Below are 15,197 nucleotides of genomic sequence, written 5' to 3'. Positions count from 1 at the left end.
CAGTACCTCCTCATTAGTTACGTGATCTACCCATATAATCTTCAGCATTGTTCTGTAGCACCACATTTCGAAAGCTTCTATTCTCTTCTTGTCTAAACTACTTATCGTCCATGTATCACATCCATACATGGCTGCAGTGCATACAAATACTTTTAGAAAGGCTTCCTGATACTTAAATCTATACTCGATGTTAACAAATTTCTGCTCTTCATAAACGCTTTTCTTGCTATTGCCATTCTATATTTTATATCTTCTCTACTTCGACCATAATCAATCATTTTGCTCCCTAAATAGCAGAACTCATCTACTACTTTAAGTGTCGCATTTCCTAATTTAATTTCATCGCCTGATTTAATTAGACTGCATTCCATTATATTCTTTTTGCTTTTGTTGATGTTCATCTTAATATCTTCCTTTCAAGACACTGTACATTCCATTCAACGTATTTCCAGGTCCTTTGCTGCCTCTGACAGAATTACAATGTCATCGGCAAACCTCAAATATTTTACTTTTTCTCCGTGAATTTTAATTCCTACTTCAAATTTTTCTTTTGTTTCCTTTACTGCTTGCTCAATAAGTGTTTCACAAAGTCCGCCATCTTTGGTACTCCCAGTGTGTCTCCTTCATCAACACAGCGTCACCGTAGAATTCCCAGCCACGTGGCTAGACCGGCCGTTGCGCGGCAGGATGCTAAAGGCCGGTTCCCACTAGGGCTGCCGCGCGTCAAAACCGCGCGTCAGCGGCGTGGTTGCCATGGAAACGGCGTCAGCGGCAAGGCGCGGCGGGCTCTGCGTCGCGGTTTGACCATGTCGAACCGCTTCCGCTGCCGCGTGCCCCGCTCCAGGTGCGCGCCGCCAATCACAGAACGCGCTGAGCGTGACGTCAGGTACGGCACCCCGGGCCACACGAACTTCCGCCGAAGCGCTGGCGCGGACGCGGCGGCAGCTATGAAATACTTATCATCCGATTCCAAGGAAACTATTCGGTAGAAAAATTTGATTCTTGGTCATGTTACAGCCTGATATCTTCTCTCGATAAAGGACCGAATTTCTTTTCGTTATTCGTCCTGGTTACTTGCTGTATCGCATTTACGCAAACCTTTACACGAAATTTGAATGAGTGTGCAGAGGTAAAAACGCATTGCGTGGACTTTGCGTACAGTTCATTTTAGGTAATACATTATTGCGTATGAAATTTAGTCAACATATCGAAATTGTTTTTAAAGGTGAGATCAGATCGATAGCTATCACCGTTCTCGAGATATTGAATGATATGTCGGCGGACGGGCTGTGCCGTGACCGCGCGCGGGTTGCTCGCGGCGCGACCGGTACTTCGTCCTGCTCATCGTAAACCGTGTGGTTGTATCAACCGCAAATTTCGTAAATGGTTCAAGATATCGAAACGTGTTTTTTTTTGCAAACGATAACTAGTGAAAAGTCATGTATTTCGTCGCATGATAAATATCCTAAATCTGTTTATCTACCGAGATATGAAAGTAACTACAGTTTTTCAGAAGGGATAGATGAATTGTTTTAAACAGCATTTAATAGCATGTGGAATGAGAAGTTAAACCGAAACTAATTTGCTGGTATGTCATAAAATGTAATTTACTAAATATCTACAGCTATTGATTATTTCCTTTGGTAAGTAACTAACTTTTTTTTCTTTATCCAGTGAACTTTGCTGATTCAACACGCGTTTCGCCTTTTACTTTAAGGCATCTTCGGTGGAATCTAGAATGATTCAGTTTTCTTTTGATATGTGATACTTGCAGATTATAAAACAGTTCACATCTTTTTTTACGTGAATGACTGATTACTTACAGTGAATCGAGTTTTTGGCGGACATATACGTTTCGCCTCACCTGGTCACATGCTGGAGGTTGAACTAAAACTTAGATTATGGAACATAAGCACATTTTCATGTTCGCTCTGATTTGAAGTCGTAACTACTGTGTCTTCACCTCATGTCCCTTCCTGTCTGGTTTGTTTATGTACATGTTGCCAATCTGCGGAATTATATGCTGAAAACTAATGTTTGTTTATTTTTGTTCTCTTTATATCTGTATGTATGTGTGGCTAGCCAATAATAATTATAGAAAGTTGAAAGTAAATCCAGTAGTTGTCAGACAGTGGTTGAAAGATTTGGTGTTCAGCTGATTTCAGTTTTGGTTTAAATGTTTTGTGGAGGAGTGCATGGAAGAGTAAATTCACTGCTTACAGTAATAGATAAAATAGTACAATAGCATTTCAACAGATGATTATTATCAGAATACTATCACCCAATCCCTTTGTCCTCACTCTTTGACGCCCCATAATACGTCCTGTCAACTAACCCCTATTGTTGTCAAAGTTGTGCCGTAATTTCCTCTTCCTCCTCTATTTAATTCCGTACTTCTTCTTTAGTAACACGATCCTCGTATCTAATCATCAGCATTCTTATTGATCACCATGTTTTGAAAGCGTCCATTGTCTTCTTGACAGAACTGTTTATCGTCCACATTTCACTTACATACAAGGCTGCACTCCACACAAATACCTTTGTAAAATAGTATCCAACCATTAGAATTTATATTCGATGTGACCAAATTTTCTTTTTCAGAACGCTTTTTTTGCTATTGACAGTCTTCAGTCAGGTTTGCGTCTGCACCAGGAAATACCTTACAATTTAAAATCTGGTTTCGAAAACTCTGTTCCAAATTTATATTATTCTTTCGTGATTCTTAAGCAAGGTGCTGGCGATGATTACATTATGCTCTGTGGAAAATTCTATCAGGTGGCTTCCACTTTCATCCCTTCCACCTAGCCTTTGTGTTCTTACTGTTTTCGTGTACCTGCTACCGTATCACATTTTAAATTTTTGTCTTGCTTAACTATCTGAATAATCTCTTTTATCGTACATTGTTTCAATATGTTAGGGGATAGTGAACAATCATGAACGGTAGTCACGAAATATGTTTATGTTGAAATGAGAAAACATGAATAATGAAATATGTGAAAGAGTACATTGTACAGAAAATGAAAAATTGGTATGTCTTCACCCAACTTCGTCTTTCCTTCATGTAGGTGTAAGATATCGTTATTCAAACACACCGGTCGTTTCGGTGGGTCCCAGCCCGTACCTCAGTGGCTGTCCGTCATTGGCTATCGCTAGCGTCTGCCGCTTCCAGGTGGGAACGCCAATTCCGCGAGCCGCCGCGTCAACGCGGAAAACGCTTGCCTTAAGGCCGGTTCCCACTAGAGCGCGGCAGCGCGGCGTGCGGCAACGGCAGCGGTAAGCGTTTTCCGCGTTGACGCGGCGGCTCGCGGAATTGGCGTTCCCACCTGGAAGCGGCAGACGCTAGCGGTAGCCAATGACGGACAGCCACTGAGGTACGGGGCAGGACCCACTGAAACGCGCGGTGCGTTTGATTAACTATATCTTACACCTACATGAAGGAAAGACGAAGTTGGGTGAAGACATACCAATTTTTCATTTTCTGTACAATGTGCTCTTTCACATACTTCATTATTCATGTTTTCTCATTTCACCATAAACAGATTTCATGACTACCGTTCACGATTGTTCACTATCTCCTAACACAGTGAAACAATGTACAACAAGAGAGATTATTCAGATAGTTAAGCGAGACAAAATTTTAAATGTGGTACGGTAGCAGGTACACGAAAACAGTAAGAACACAAAGGCTAGGTGGAGGGGATGAAAGTGGAAGCCACCTGATAGAATTTCCTACAGAGCATAATGTAATCATCGCCAGCACCTTGCTTAAGAATCACGAAAGAATAATATATATTTGGAACAGTTTTCGAAACCAGATTTTAAATTGTAAGGCATTTCCTGGTGCAGACGCAAACCTGACTGAAGACTGTCAATAGCAAGAAAAGCGTTCTGAAAAAGAGAATTTGTTCACACCGAATATAAATGCTAATGGTTGGATACTAATTTACAAAGGTATTTGTGTGGAGTGCAGCCTTGTATGTAAGTGAAACGTGGACGATGAACACTTCTGTCAAGAAGACAATGGACGCTTTGAAAACGTGGTGATTCATAAGAATGCTGAACATTAGATACGAGGATCGTGTGACTAAAGAAGAGGTACGGAATTAAATAGAGGAGGAAGAGGAAATTACAGTACAACTTTGACGACAATAGGGGTTAGTTGACAGGGCGTATTGTGGGGCGTCAAAGAGTGAGGACAAAGGGGTTGGGTGATAGTATTCTGATAATAATCATCTGTTGAAATACTATTCTACTATTTTATCCATTAATGTAAGCAGTGAATTTACTCTTCCATGCACTCCTTAAAACATTTAAACCAAAACTGAAATCAGCTGAACACCAAATCTTTCAACCACTGTCTGACAACTACTGGATTCACTTTCAACTTTCTATAACTATCACTGGCTAGCCACACACACATACAGATATAAGGAGAACAAAAATAAACAAACATTAGTTTTCAGCATATAATTCTGCAGGTTGGCAACATGTACATAAACAAACCAGACAGGAAGGGACATGAGGTGAACACACTGTAGTTACGACTTTAAATCAGAGTTTTCGGTAAAACATCTACTGCTAGTGACAGAAGAAAAAAGAGCGAACATGAAAATGTGCTTATGTTCCATAATCTAAGTTTTAGTTCAACCTCCAGCATGTGAGCAGGTGAGGGGAAACGTATATGTCCGACAAAAACTCAATTCACTGTAAGTAATCAGTCATTCACGTAAAAAAAGATGTGAACTGTTTTATAATCTCCAAGTATCACAGATCAAAACAAAACTGAGTCATTCTAGATTCCACCGAAGATGCCTTAAAGTAAAAGGCGAAACGCGTCTTGAATCTGTAAAGTACACTGGATAAAGAAAAAAGAAAGGAAATAATCAATAGCTCTACATATTTAGTAAATTACATCTTATGACATACCAGCAAATTAGTTTCGGTTTAACTTCTCATTCGACATGCTATTAATGCCATTTAAAAAAATTTATCTATCCCTTCTGAAAAACTGTAGTTACTTTCATATCTTGGTAGATAAACAGATTTAGGATATTTATCATGCGACGAAATACATGACTTTTCACAAGTTATCGTTTGCAAAAAAACACGTTTCGATTTCTTGAACCGTTTACGAAATTTGCGGTTGATACAACCACATGGTTTACGACGAGCAGGACGAAGTACCGGTCGCGTCGCCGAGCAACCCGCGCGGGGTCACGGCATAGCCCGTCCGCCGACATATCAGTCAATATCTCGAGAACGGTGATAGCTATCGATCTGCTCTCAGCTTTAAAAACAATTTCGATATGTTGACTAAATTTCATACGCAATAATGTATTACCTAAAATGAACTGTACGCAAAGTCCACGCAATGCGTTTTTACCTCTGCACACTCATTAAAATTTCGTGTAAAGGTTTACGTAAATGCGATACAGCAAGTAACCACGACGAATAACGAAAAGAAATTCGGTCCTTTATCGAGAGAAGATATCAGGCTGTAACATGCCCAAGAATCAAATTTTTCTACCGAATAGTTTCCTTGGAATCGGATGATAAGTATTTCATAGCTGCCGCCGCGTCCGCGCCAGCGGTTCGGCGAAAGTTCGTGTGGCCCGGGAGTCCGTACCTGACGTCACGCTCAGCGCGTTCTGTGATTGGCGGCGCGCACCTGGAGCGCGGCACGCGGCAGCGGAAGCGGTTCGACATGGTCAAACCGCGACGCAGAGCCCGCCGCGCCTTGCCGCTGACGCCATTTCCATGGCAACCACGCCGCTGACGCGCCGTTTTGACGCGCGGCAGCCCTAGTGGGAACCGGCCTTTAAACGGTCGGCACCACGTGGTTGCTGCCAGGCCGCGACCCACCAAGAGGCCACAGCTCGGCCACGCCATCTCCGAGCTTAGAATATTTTCAGGACGCCACGGCTCGCCCGTTACCTCACAGGCTCAAAGTTGAATCAACGATGTGTCATTTAACTTTGTGAACCTGTCTTATGGACTGTACTTACACTGGAGCCAGTGTCCATGAGAAAGTATGTACTTGAATTGTGATCAAGGGCATACAGGTGGCTGTGTGATAGCTTATCCATCATTGAGGATGTGTGTCCAACTTGGCATGTGCGAAGGCAACTTGTCAGCGTGCGGGCCAATGGGCCTATTTTGATCCATACTTGGCATCTGGGAAAGAGCAGAGAAGCTGGCAGTTGCATGCGGTGTTGCTGAATTGTGCATGGTACTAGCACAGTTGTATAGTAGTGGCAACAGGGTAGGGCATCAAAATGTTGAGCTGCAGGGGTGGTACAGTGTGAGATCGGGCGGGCACACCTGGAATCATGGCAGTGACATTATTGTCGCCTGTTCTCAGTTCTGTTCAGAGTGACTCGGTGAGTGTAATGTGTTGAAGTGCTCTGACAAGCTCGGATAGTATGGTGTCTCTGAAGTTTATATGATGCTGATGTAGGATCATAAATAATCTATCCACTGCAGCAAGTTTTCAGTTTAGCAGCTCTGCTTCGTGTGGAATCAGGGCAAGTTGCAATTGCTGAGGAAGTCTGACTATCCAAAGAGTCCAAAGTTGCCGGGTTCGAGGTTTGTGTCTTGTATACTTCGCAGTCGGCGCCACAACCGTGATGGTGGTGTTGTGGGATACGTGCCAGTTGTGCAGTAAAGCTGACTGTATTGGATTGTGCTTCGTGCACAACCAGCCCTCGGTCGCTTCGAGATGGCACATGTACAATTCCGATACACACATTTGGATCTAGTCAGCTCCTTTTCCAAATTGGAAATCTTCAAATAAATATTGTCAATCATCGACTGTGTGTCTCGCTGGCTTGAAGCAGTACCCATCAAAGATATCACAGCAGAATCTAGTTCTTGGGCCTTCGACATGCGGATGTCCTGATTCAGCAGTCCCAAGATAATCGTCACTGACCGATGACGCGAATTTGAGTCGGCACTCTTTGATACTTTCTGTTACCTCTGTGACACCAAACGAAATCGGACGATGGCCCCATCACCTCTTTTTTTTTTTTAGTCAGCAGTCATCTGACTGCTTTGATGCGGCCCGCAACAGATTATTCCTCTCCTGTGCCAACCTCTTCATCTCAGAGTAGCACTTGCAACCAACGTAATCAGTTATTTGCTAGATTTTTTCCAATGTCTGTCTTCTACAGTTTTTGCCCCCTGCAGTTCCCTCTAGTACCATGGTAGTCATTCCCTGATGTCGTAATAGATGTCCTGTCATCCTGTCCCTTCTCCTTGTCAGTGTCTTCCATATATTCCTTTCCTCTCCGATTCTGTGCAGAACCTCCTCATTCCTTACCTTATCAGTCCACCTAATTTTCTACATTCGTCTTCAGCACCACATCTCAAATGCTTCGAGTCTCTTCTGTTCCGTTTTTCCCACAGACCACGTTTCACTACATACAATGCTGTGCTCCAAACGTACATTCTCAGGAATTTCTTCCTCAAATTAAGGCCTATGTTTGATACTAGTAGACTTCTCCCGGACAGGAATGTCCTTTTTGCCAGTGTTAGTCTGCATCTTACGTCCTCCTTGCTCCGTCCGTCATTGGTTATTTTGCTGCATAGGTAGTAGAATTCCTTAACTGCACCTACATCGTGACCATCAATCCTGACGTTAAGTTTCTCGCTGTTGTCATTTCTGCTACCTCTCATTACTTTCGTCTTTCTTCGATTTACTCTCAATCCGTACTCTGCACTCATTAGACTGTTCATTCCATTCAGCAGATCATGTAATTCTTCTTCACTTTCACTCAGGATACAGCGAATCGTATCATTAATACCATTTCGCTTTCTGTTTTAATCCCTCTCCCCAACCTTTCTTTTATTTCCATCATTGTTTCTTCGATGTACAGATTGAACACCAGGAGCGGAAGACTCCATCCGTGTCTTACAACCTTTTTAATCTGAGCACTTCATTCTTGGTCGCCCACTCTTATTATTCCCTCTTGGCTCTTGGACTTATTATGTTGCCCGTCTCTCCCTCTAATTTACCCCTATTTTTCTCAGAGTTTCGAACATCTTGCACCATTTTGCATTGTCAAACGCTTTTCTCAGGTCGACAAATCCTATTAACGTGTCTTGATTTTTCTTTAGTCTTACGTACATTATCGACCGCAATTTCAGAATTGCGTCTCTGGTGCCTTTACCTTTCCTAAAGACAAACTGATCGTCATCTAACACACCCTCAGCGACTTGTATTTCTGTATTCCTGAACATTTTTGTACTTACTTTTTTCATCGATCAATTGAAGTATTTCTTCTGCTACCTACGGTTTCTTCGCAGTTACCTTTTTTGTGCCTGTGTTTTCTTTCCAACTTCTGTGATTGCTATTTTTATAAATGTCCATTCCTCTTCAGCTGTGCTGCCTACTGAGCTATTCCTTACTGCTGCATCTATAGCCTCAGAGAAGTTCAATCATACCTCGTCATTCCTTAGTATCCCATTTCTTTGCGTATTGGTTCTTCCTGATTAATATCTTAAACCTCAGCCTACTCTTCATCAGTATTACGTTATGGTCTGAGTCCATATCTGCTTCTGGGTACGCCTTACAATCCAGTATTTGATCTCGGAATCTCTGTTTCACTATGATGTAATGTAAATGAAATCTTTCCGTATCACTCGGTCTTTTCCATGTATACCACCTCTTCTTGTTTTTCTAGAACAGAGTATTCGCTATTACTAGCTGTAATGTATTACAGAACTCGGTTAGTCTTTCTCCTCTCTCATTCCTTGTCCCAAGCCCATATTCTCCTGTAACCTTTTCTTCTACTCCTACAACTGCCGCCCAGTCCCCCAAGGCTTTTAGATTTTCATCTCCCTATATGTACTCTATTACCCTTTCAATATCCTCATAGAGAAAGTATATCTCTCTATCTTCAGCTTGCGATGTTGGTATGTATACCTGAACTATCTTTGTCGGTGTTGGTTCGCTGTCGATTCTGATAAGAACAACCCTATCACAGAACTGTTCACAGTAACACACTTTCTCCTCTACCTTCCTATTCGTAACGAATCCTACTCCCATTATACCATTTTCTGCTGCTGTTGATTTTGCCCTACGCTCATCTGACCAGAAGTCCTTGTCTTTTAATTTCATTTCACTGACCCTTCTATATCTAGATTGAGCCTTTGCATTTCCCTTTTCAGATCTGCTAGCTTCCCTACCACGTTCAAGACTCTGACATTCCACGCCCAGACTCGTAGAACGTTATCGGTTGTTCAATCTTTTCCTCATGGCCACCTCCCTCCCGGAGATCCGAGTGGGGGGCTATTCCAGAATATTTTGCCAATGGAGAGAACATCATGACAGTTTTTAATTACAGGCCACATGTCCTGCGGATACACATTACGTGTTTTTGGTGTAGTGGTTTCCATTGCCTTCCGCAGCCTCATGCCGTTTGTCATTGCTGATTCTTCCGCCTTTAGAGGCAGTTTGCCACCCCAAGGACAAGAGAGTGCCCTGAACCTCTGCCCGCTACTCCGCCCTCTTTGACAACGCCGTTCGCTGAATGAGGATGACTTCTTATGCAAGGAGCCTTCGGCCGCCAATTCTGATTATTAATCAAAATTTAAGCGGTAGTAAGATTCGAACCCGGGAACGGGGACGTGTTATTAATCAAACACGCTACCCCTAGACCACGATGGCATGCCACGCGCAACCCTCGAGACCACCCCATGCAGCAACAGTCGTCACTATTGACGTTTGCAACTTCCAACCTGAGGGCGTTAGCGTTAAAATTATCGATGATGACCTCTTTAACAATCCATGACGTGATCTTCAGGAACCTCCATCACCCATCCACCTACTCATACAGGCCTGTCAGCTACCCTCGCACGTTGATAGCATGGCCCTATCATCGCTCCTGTCTTCGGACGACATTTGCCCCGTCACTGCACCAACTCAAGCCCTACCAACCGTCAACTCTGCGACCACCGACTCCGCTGCCTCCACCTACAGCAACATAAACACCACAGCACCGCCCATTGACAGCACTTGCTCAGCCTCAGTCATAATTTGGCCAGCCACTGTCACCATCGACGTACTTGGACACATATCAAATAAATGCCATCCCCACCATGTCACAGACGAGAAGAAACGACGCAGCTGCTCACTGCCCAGCAGCCAGCCTTGGAATGGCTGGTCACGTGCACCTGTGCCAGCACCACACCAGAGCCAATGTGTGTCCATCACCTCCTCCTTTAGCATCATCGATATCGCAGACCAAAGAGTCACAGCCCTGGTGTGTGATACCTGTGGGACTGAAAGTCAAAGACAGTTCAGAGTTTTGCATCTACATATAAATCTACTACACATCAGAAGACAGCGTGTTCAAAGCATGTCGGGGTCTTCAGTGTGATTGATCTCCACGAAGGATATGGGGAGATATACTAATAAGTTGGCCAACACAGTTACAAGTTAACACTACCTTACTGTGAGGGGTAACATACGGCACATCTATTCAACACAAGGCTCTAAACCAAACTTTCTTTGACTCCTTTCACAGATATTATACACTGGGACTGCGATTTTTTGTTCTGCAATGTCGGTTGTGCTGTCCTCCCCACAGAAACAAATCTGCAACTGAAGCAGTTGCGAATACCTGCAAATGACGTTTCGCCATCATAAATTATTCATTTTCATGCTGTTACTTTACTGTCAAGGTAGAGGGTCGTGTGTCTGTAAAAGTTGTGCTATGTAGGTATGAGACACTCTTAGTGAATCCAGTGATCTGCAGATGACATACCTTATTCTGGCCACTGATGTAAGAAACAATTTTAGCATTTCTTTGGCTAGGGCTCTGATGTATGACTCAAGGAGTCTCCCCTCCAGCTGCGCTATTCACTATATGCAATGAGTGAAGCAACAAATTTCGTTGTGTGTGTAACCTCTATTTTATCTGATGATAAAATGAATGTGTTAAGTTTTTCTCGTTCTTTTTGTCATATGACCTTGCAGCTTTGTAATTAGGTGGAAGACTGAAATACTTTTAAAGGTCACTGATGATACCTTTATTTGGTAAATGAAATCACTCCATTGTAAACAAAACGAATGTGCACTCTGCAGCAGAGAGTGCACTGATTTTATACGTTCCCGACACCTTGAAACTGTGTGCTGGACAGGACTCAAACCTGGGACTTTCGCTTTTCACAGGCAAGCGCTCTACCGACTGAGATACCCAAGCGTGACTTACAACATGTCTTTACAGTTTTACTGCCACCAGTACCTCATCTCCTACGTTCCAAACTTCACAGAAGATCTCCTGTATATCTAGTGACCAGCCATTTCCAGGAGTGGAGGAGAGCTTCTCAAGTTTGGAAGGTCTGAGATTAGGTGCTGGCGAAAGTAAAGCTGTGAAGGCAGTTGTGAATTGTTCTTGGATAGCTTAGACAGTAGAGCACTTTCCCAGGAAAGGAAAGAGTGCCAGATTTTAGTCCCAGTTGGTTCTCAGATAAATTCTGCCAGGAAAGTTTCAGTCCGCTTTTATACCCCAATTTAATATTTCCGTTTGTTACAGTACCCCTTTTATAATATATTAGTTTATTTTAAACACCCGCCAGGTTAGCCGAGAGCGCTAATGCGCTGCTTCCTGGACTCGGGTAGGCGCGCCGGCCCCGGATCGAATCCGCCCGGCGGATTAACGACGAAGGCCGGTGTACCAGCCAGCCTGGATGTGGTTTTTAGGCAGTTTTCCGGATCACACCAAGTGAATACCGGGCTGGTCCCCACGTCCCGCCTCAGTTACACGACTCGCAGACGTTTGAAACACGTTCGCACTATTTCATGGTTTACGCTATGTGAAGATAGCTGGGGTTCACTGGTTCCGTCCCAGAGGGCGGCAGGAAGGGCACCCGGCTGACCCTGCGCAAACTGTAGGACAAAGGCTCAAGCGATAGATAGATAGTTTATTTTAGACGACAGTAATTTTTTAGGAATCGGTGTGTTTGAGTGTCTGAATGAATGTGAGAGAAGTAACATGATTTTAATACAGTGAATTTAAAACTTCCCATGTTTTGAATCACATTTCTCTCTCTCTCTCTCTCTCTCTCTCTCTCTCTCTCTCTCTCTCTCTCTCTCTCTCTTTAATGGGGACTCAAAAAATTGGAGTTTCGCAAGACTATCCTCGTGGTTAATAGATGATATTCCATATCTTATCTTTTCAACACGTAAGTCTTCGTGTCACCTGAGTACAGAAAAAAATCACACTGACACTATCACTATCACAATCACCATCAGAAGACGTCTAAAAAGGAAGGCTACGCTCTTTGTTATTGTCTTATTGTCAGAATTACGTGAAAAAATTGCCACTTACGCTTCTTTACAGATCTAATGATGTCACCCTCACTGAAATCGTCTTCAGAACCATAGAAACATTCGTGCACACTGTCACCTGGATCTTCATTGTCACTAGGAACGTCTGAATAATCAGTGGTGGCCTGTTATCATGTGCTAATGTGCTGCAGCACGCTGTAAATATCGCTTTGTAATTATCCCATATCTCTTCGAACGCGAGCTGGAAATCGCAAAAAATTACACCATTTCTTTTCGAATGCGAGCCGAAATCGCATTAAAATTACGCCATTTCACTTCTCATGTGTGCTGTTATGCAAATAAAACGGACTAAAACATGTTTCGTAGTGCTCTGTCTGCGATATCTTGAAACCAAGTGCAGAGCTAAAATGATCGTCAGCGTGGCTTCGATCAACTCAGAGAAGGGACAGCTGTCTGTTTTCGACTGCGCTTGCTCTCGATGCCTACGCTTTCTCTGGCGTGACATCGTTCCTCCCGACACTATGGGTGCTACGTTACTCACCGCACAAGCTGCGTGTAACGTAATGTGCGAGCATAGAGCATGAGAGGCTTTCAAGCAGCAATTGTAGTGACTGTTCTGTGGGTGTATAGTTTAGCTGCAGTAACTGGCAATTCGTTGGCCCAGGTTGGATCCTTGCTGCTACCAACATTTTTTTCTATTTTATTTTATACTTCACATTGTTAAGCAATTGTTCGTAAATGCTGTCTTGTTGGTTTGAAACCTTTGTAAATATCGAATTATCAAAACAAAAGTCCCTATAATATTTCACCTGAGTGGGCCAAACGAAAACGTAAGACGCTCTCTAAAGATTTACGCATAAAATACGAGGTTTTGAGCGCTGAATCTCGGAATGGCATGGTAGCTGAGAAGTTGAGAGTGCGAAATCGCAGATTAGTGGGGGACGAATCCTGCTGCTTCCACTATTTTTTCTTTATTTTTTATTAATTTCTTGTAATATATATATATATATATATATATATATATATATATATATATATATATATATATATATATATATATATAAAGTATGTGAGTGTTTTCAGAGAGCGTGGGACGAGGCTGTCCGATTTGGCTCGGACGATATGAACAGATGTAGGGAGATACCCCTTTCAAGTCCCTAGAATATTTCGCCTGAGTGGGCCAAACGAAAAAGTAAGACGCTCTCTAAAGATTTACGCATAGAATACGATTTAATTACCATTACTACTTTGTAAGGCAATAGGCACATTCGTAAAATTTTGCACAAGCCGCCGCTTCGAATAATCATTGTCAAAAATTTCCGAAAGTATTTTAAATTTGTTTATTTCCTTTCGTTTTATGAATAGGGCTAACTCTAAAAGTAGGGGGAAGTTCAGGACAAATTTTGTAATATCAAAATACAATCTGAATGCTAAATACAGAAAAGGTACATGAAGGCAAGTTTGCGACATTGACTACTGGTGTAAACACCTAAATAGATGAAGTCGTTAAAGTATATCAATATATCACAGCAGATGGCATCTACAGACAGCTTGTAGAAAACACGAGTTATCTCAAGATCCATTCGTAACGGATGGCTCGTGAAACACTTGTAAACTCGGGATCCGTGCACACTGTGTAAATCACCAGCCAGTGGGGTAGTATCTCTGACCACTTTTGCCGACTATTATACTGCAATCTCCATTATTTAGTAGGGATAACCACCACTCACCGATATTACTTCTACTAATTTTCATTCTCAGCGTCTTGACTACCTCATTCCTTTTTCATGGCTGGTTTTATAAAATCGCAATAAAAACTAATTAATTTTCTTGTAGACTTGAAAGCTTCTCTGTAATTTAGATGTGACCTTACATCCTTATGGCAATGTAATTGAAAAATTGCATGCAGACGTAAGGAAGTAAATTGAGAATCCTTCGAAATTAAAAGTAAATATGATACCCAGTTTAGTTATCTGTTTGCCTTGCTTTAAGCAAAGAATAATTCATTTTCCACCGACAGTGTAATATGTCCACTTGTAGCCTTTAGCCCAGGTAGATTAAGCAGGCATTATCATCAATGATAACTGTTATTATTTCTTTTAGTGGTAGTTTAATAGCTATTATTCACTGTTAGTACGTACTTGACTTGTTCGCAATTCAAACTTCAGAAACAATGCTTATATGAGCTCAATTGTCAGTCATCACTACGAGCTCTATCACCATACTAAATTTGGTGGCACTGTGATTAAGACACGGGATTTGAGAGCAGCAGAAATTTACATTAAGGGTTCAGTGATTTCACGAAATCTAGCAAATACAAGCTTGGTTCCTTTGAAAAGGAAATGACCCAATTTCCTATCCAGTCCAATTCTAATCCAAGCTTGTGCTTTATCATGACTGACGGAACGCTAGACCCTACCTAGTCTTCCTTAATACGGACAATGCAGACTTACGTTTCGTATTGTTTCCCTACTTTACGCTATAGTTATACTTGGTTCTTCGCCATAACCATCATCACCATTACCCATTATTGCTTTCTTTAGTCCTCATTAGCATATTATTATCGCTCCAAAAATCATGTAGTGCACGTGTTTCTCTGTGCAGGCATGTACGACGGCGGTGAGCACACACCGAAGTTGCTGCCATGTTCCCACACCGTATGCCTGCACTGCCTCTCACGCATTGCTGCATCACAGACGCGTGATACAGGTGCCTTTCGTTGCCCCATCTGTCGTGAATTGATTGCCATCCCACGGGGAGGTGTGAGCGCTTTGCCACCTTCTTTCCTCGTTAACCAGTTGCTCGACCTCATGAGCAGACAACGAAGGGAAGTCATTCCAAAATGCTCGGTGCACATTAACCAGGTAAGTGTTTGGTTCATTTGTGTGTATCAACCTATTTCATT

At 42.5% G+C, this 15,197-nt stretch overlaps 1 protein-coding gene across 5 annotated transcripts in view; it reads left to right on the top strand.

The window, feature by feature from the left end:
* Positions 1-15,197, top strand: part of LOC126475060 (tripartite motif-containing protein 2-like) — a 454,750-nt gene that overhangs the window by 388,895 nt on the left and 50,658 nt on the right. For all 5 annotated transcript variants that reach the window (XM_050102612.1, XM_050102615.1, XM_050102611.1 and 2 more), the window contains exon 3: positions 14,897-15,156. In XM_050102612.1, coding sequence (XP_049958569.1) covers positions 14,897-15,156 — 260 coding nt within the window. The remainder of the gene's footprint in view (positions 1-14,896; positions 15,157-15,197) is intronic.

The sequence above is a fragment of the Schistocerca serialis genome, chromosome 4, assembly GCF_023864345.2.
Source record: "Schistocerca serialis cubense isolate TAMUIC-IGC-003099 chromosome 4, iqSchSeri2.2, whole genome shotgun sequence".
Classification (NCBI taxonomy): domain Eukaryota; kingdom Metazoa; phylum Arthropoda; class Insecta; order Orthoptera; family Acrididae; genus Schistocerca; species Schistocerca serialis.
This window is presented reverse-complemented; position numbering and strand designations above follow the sequence as displayed.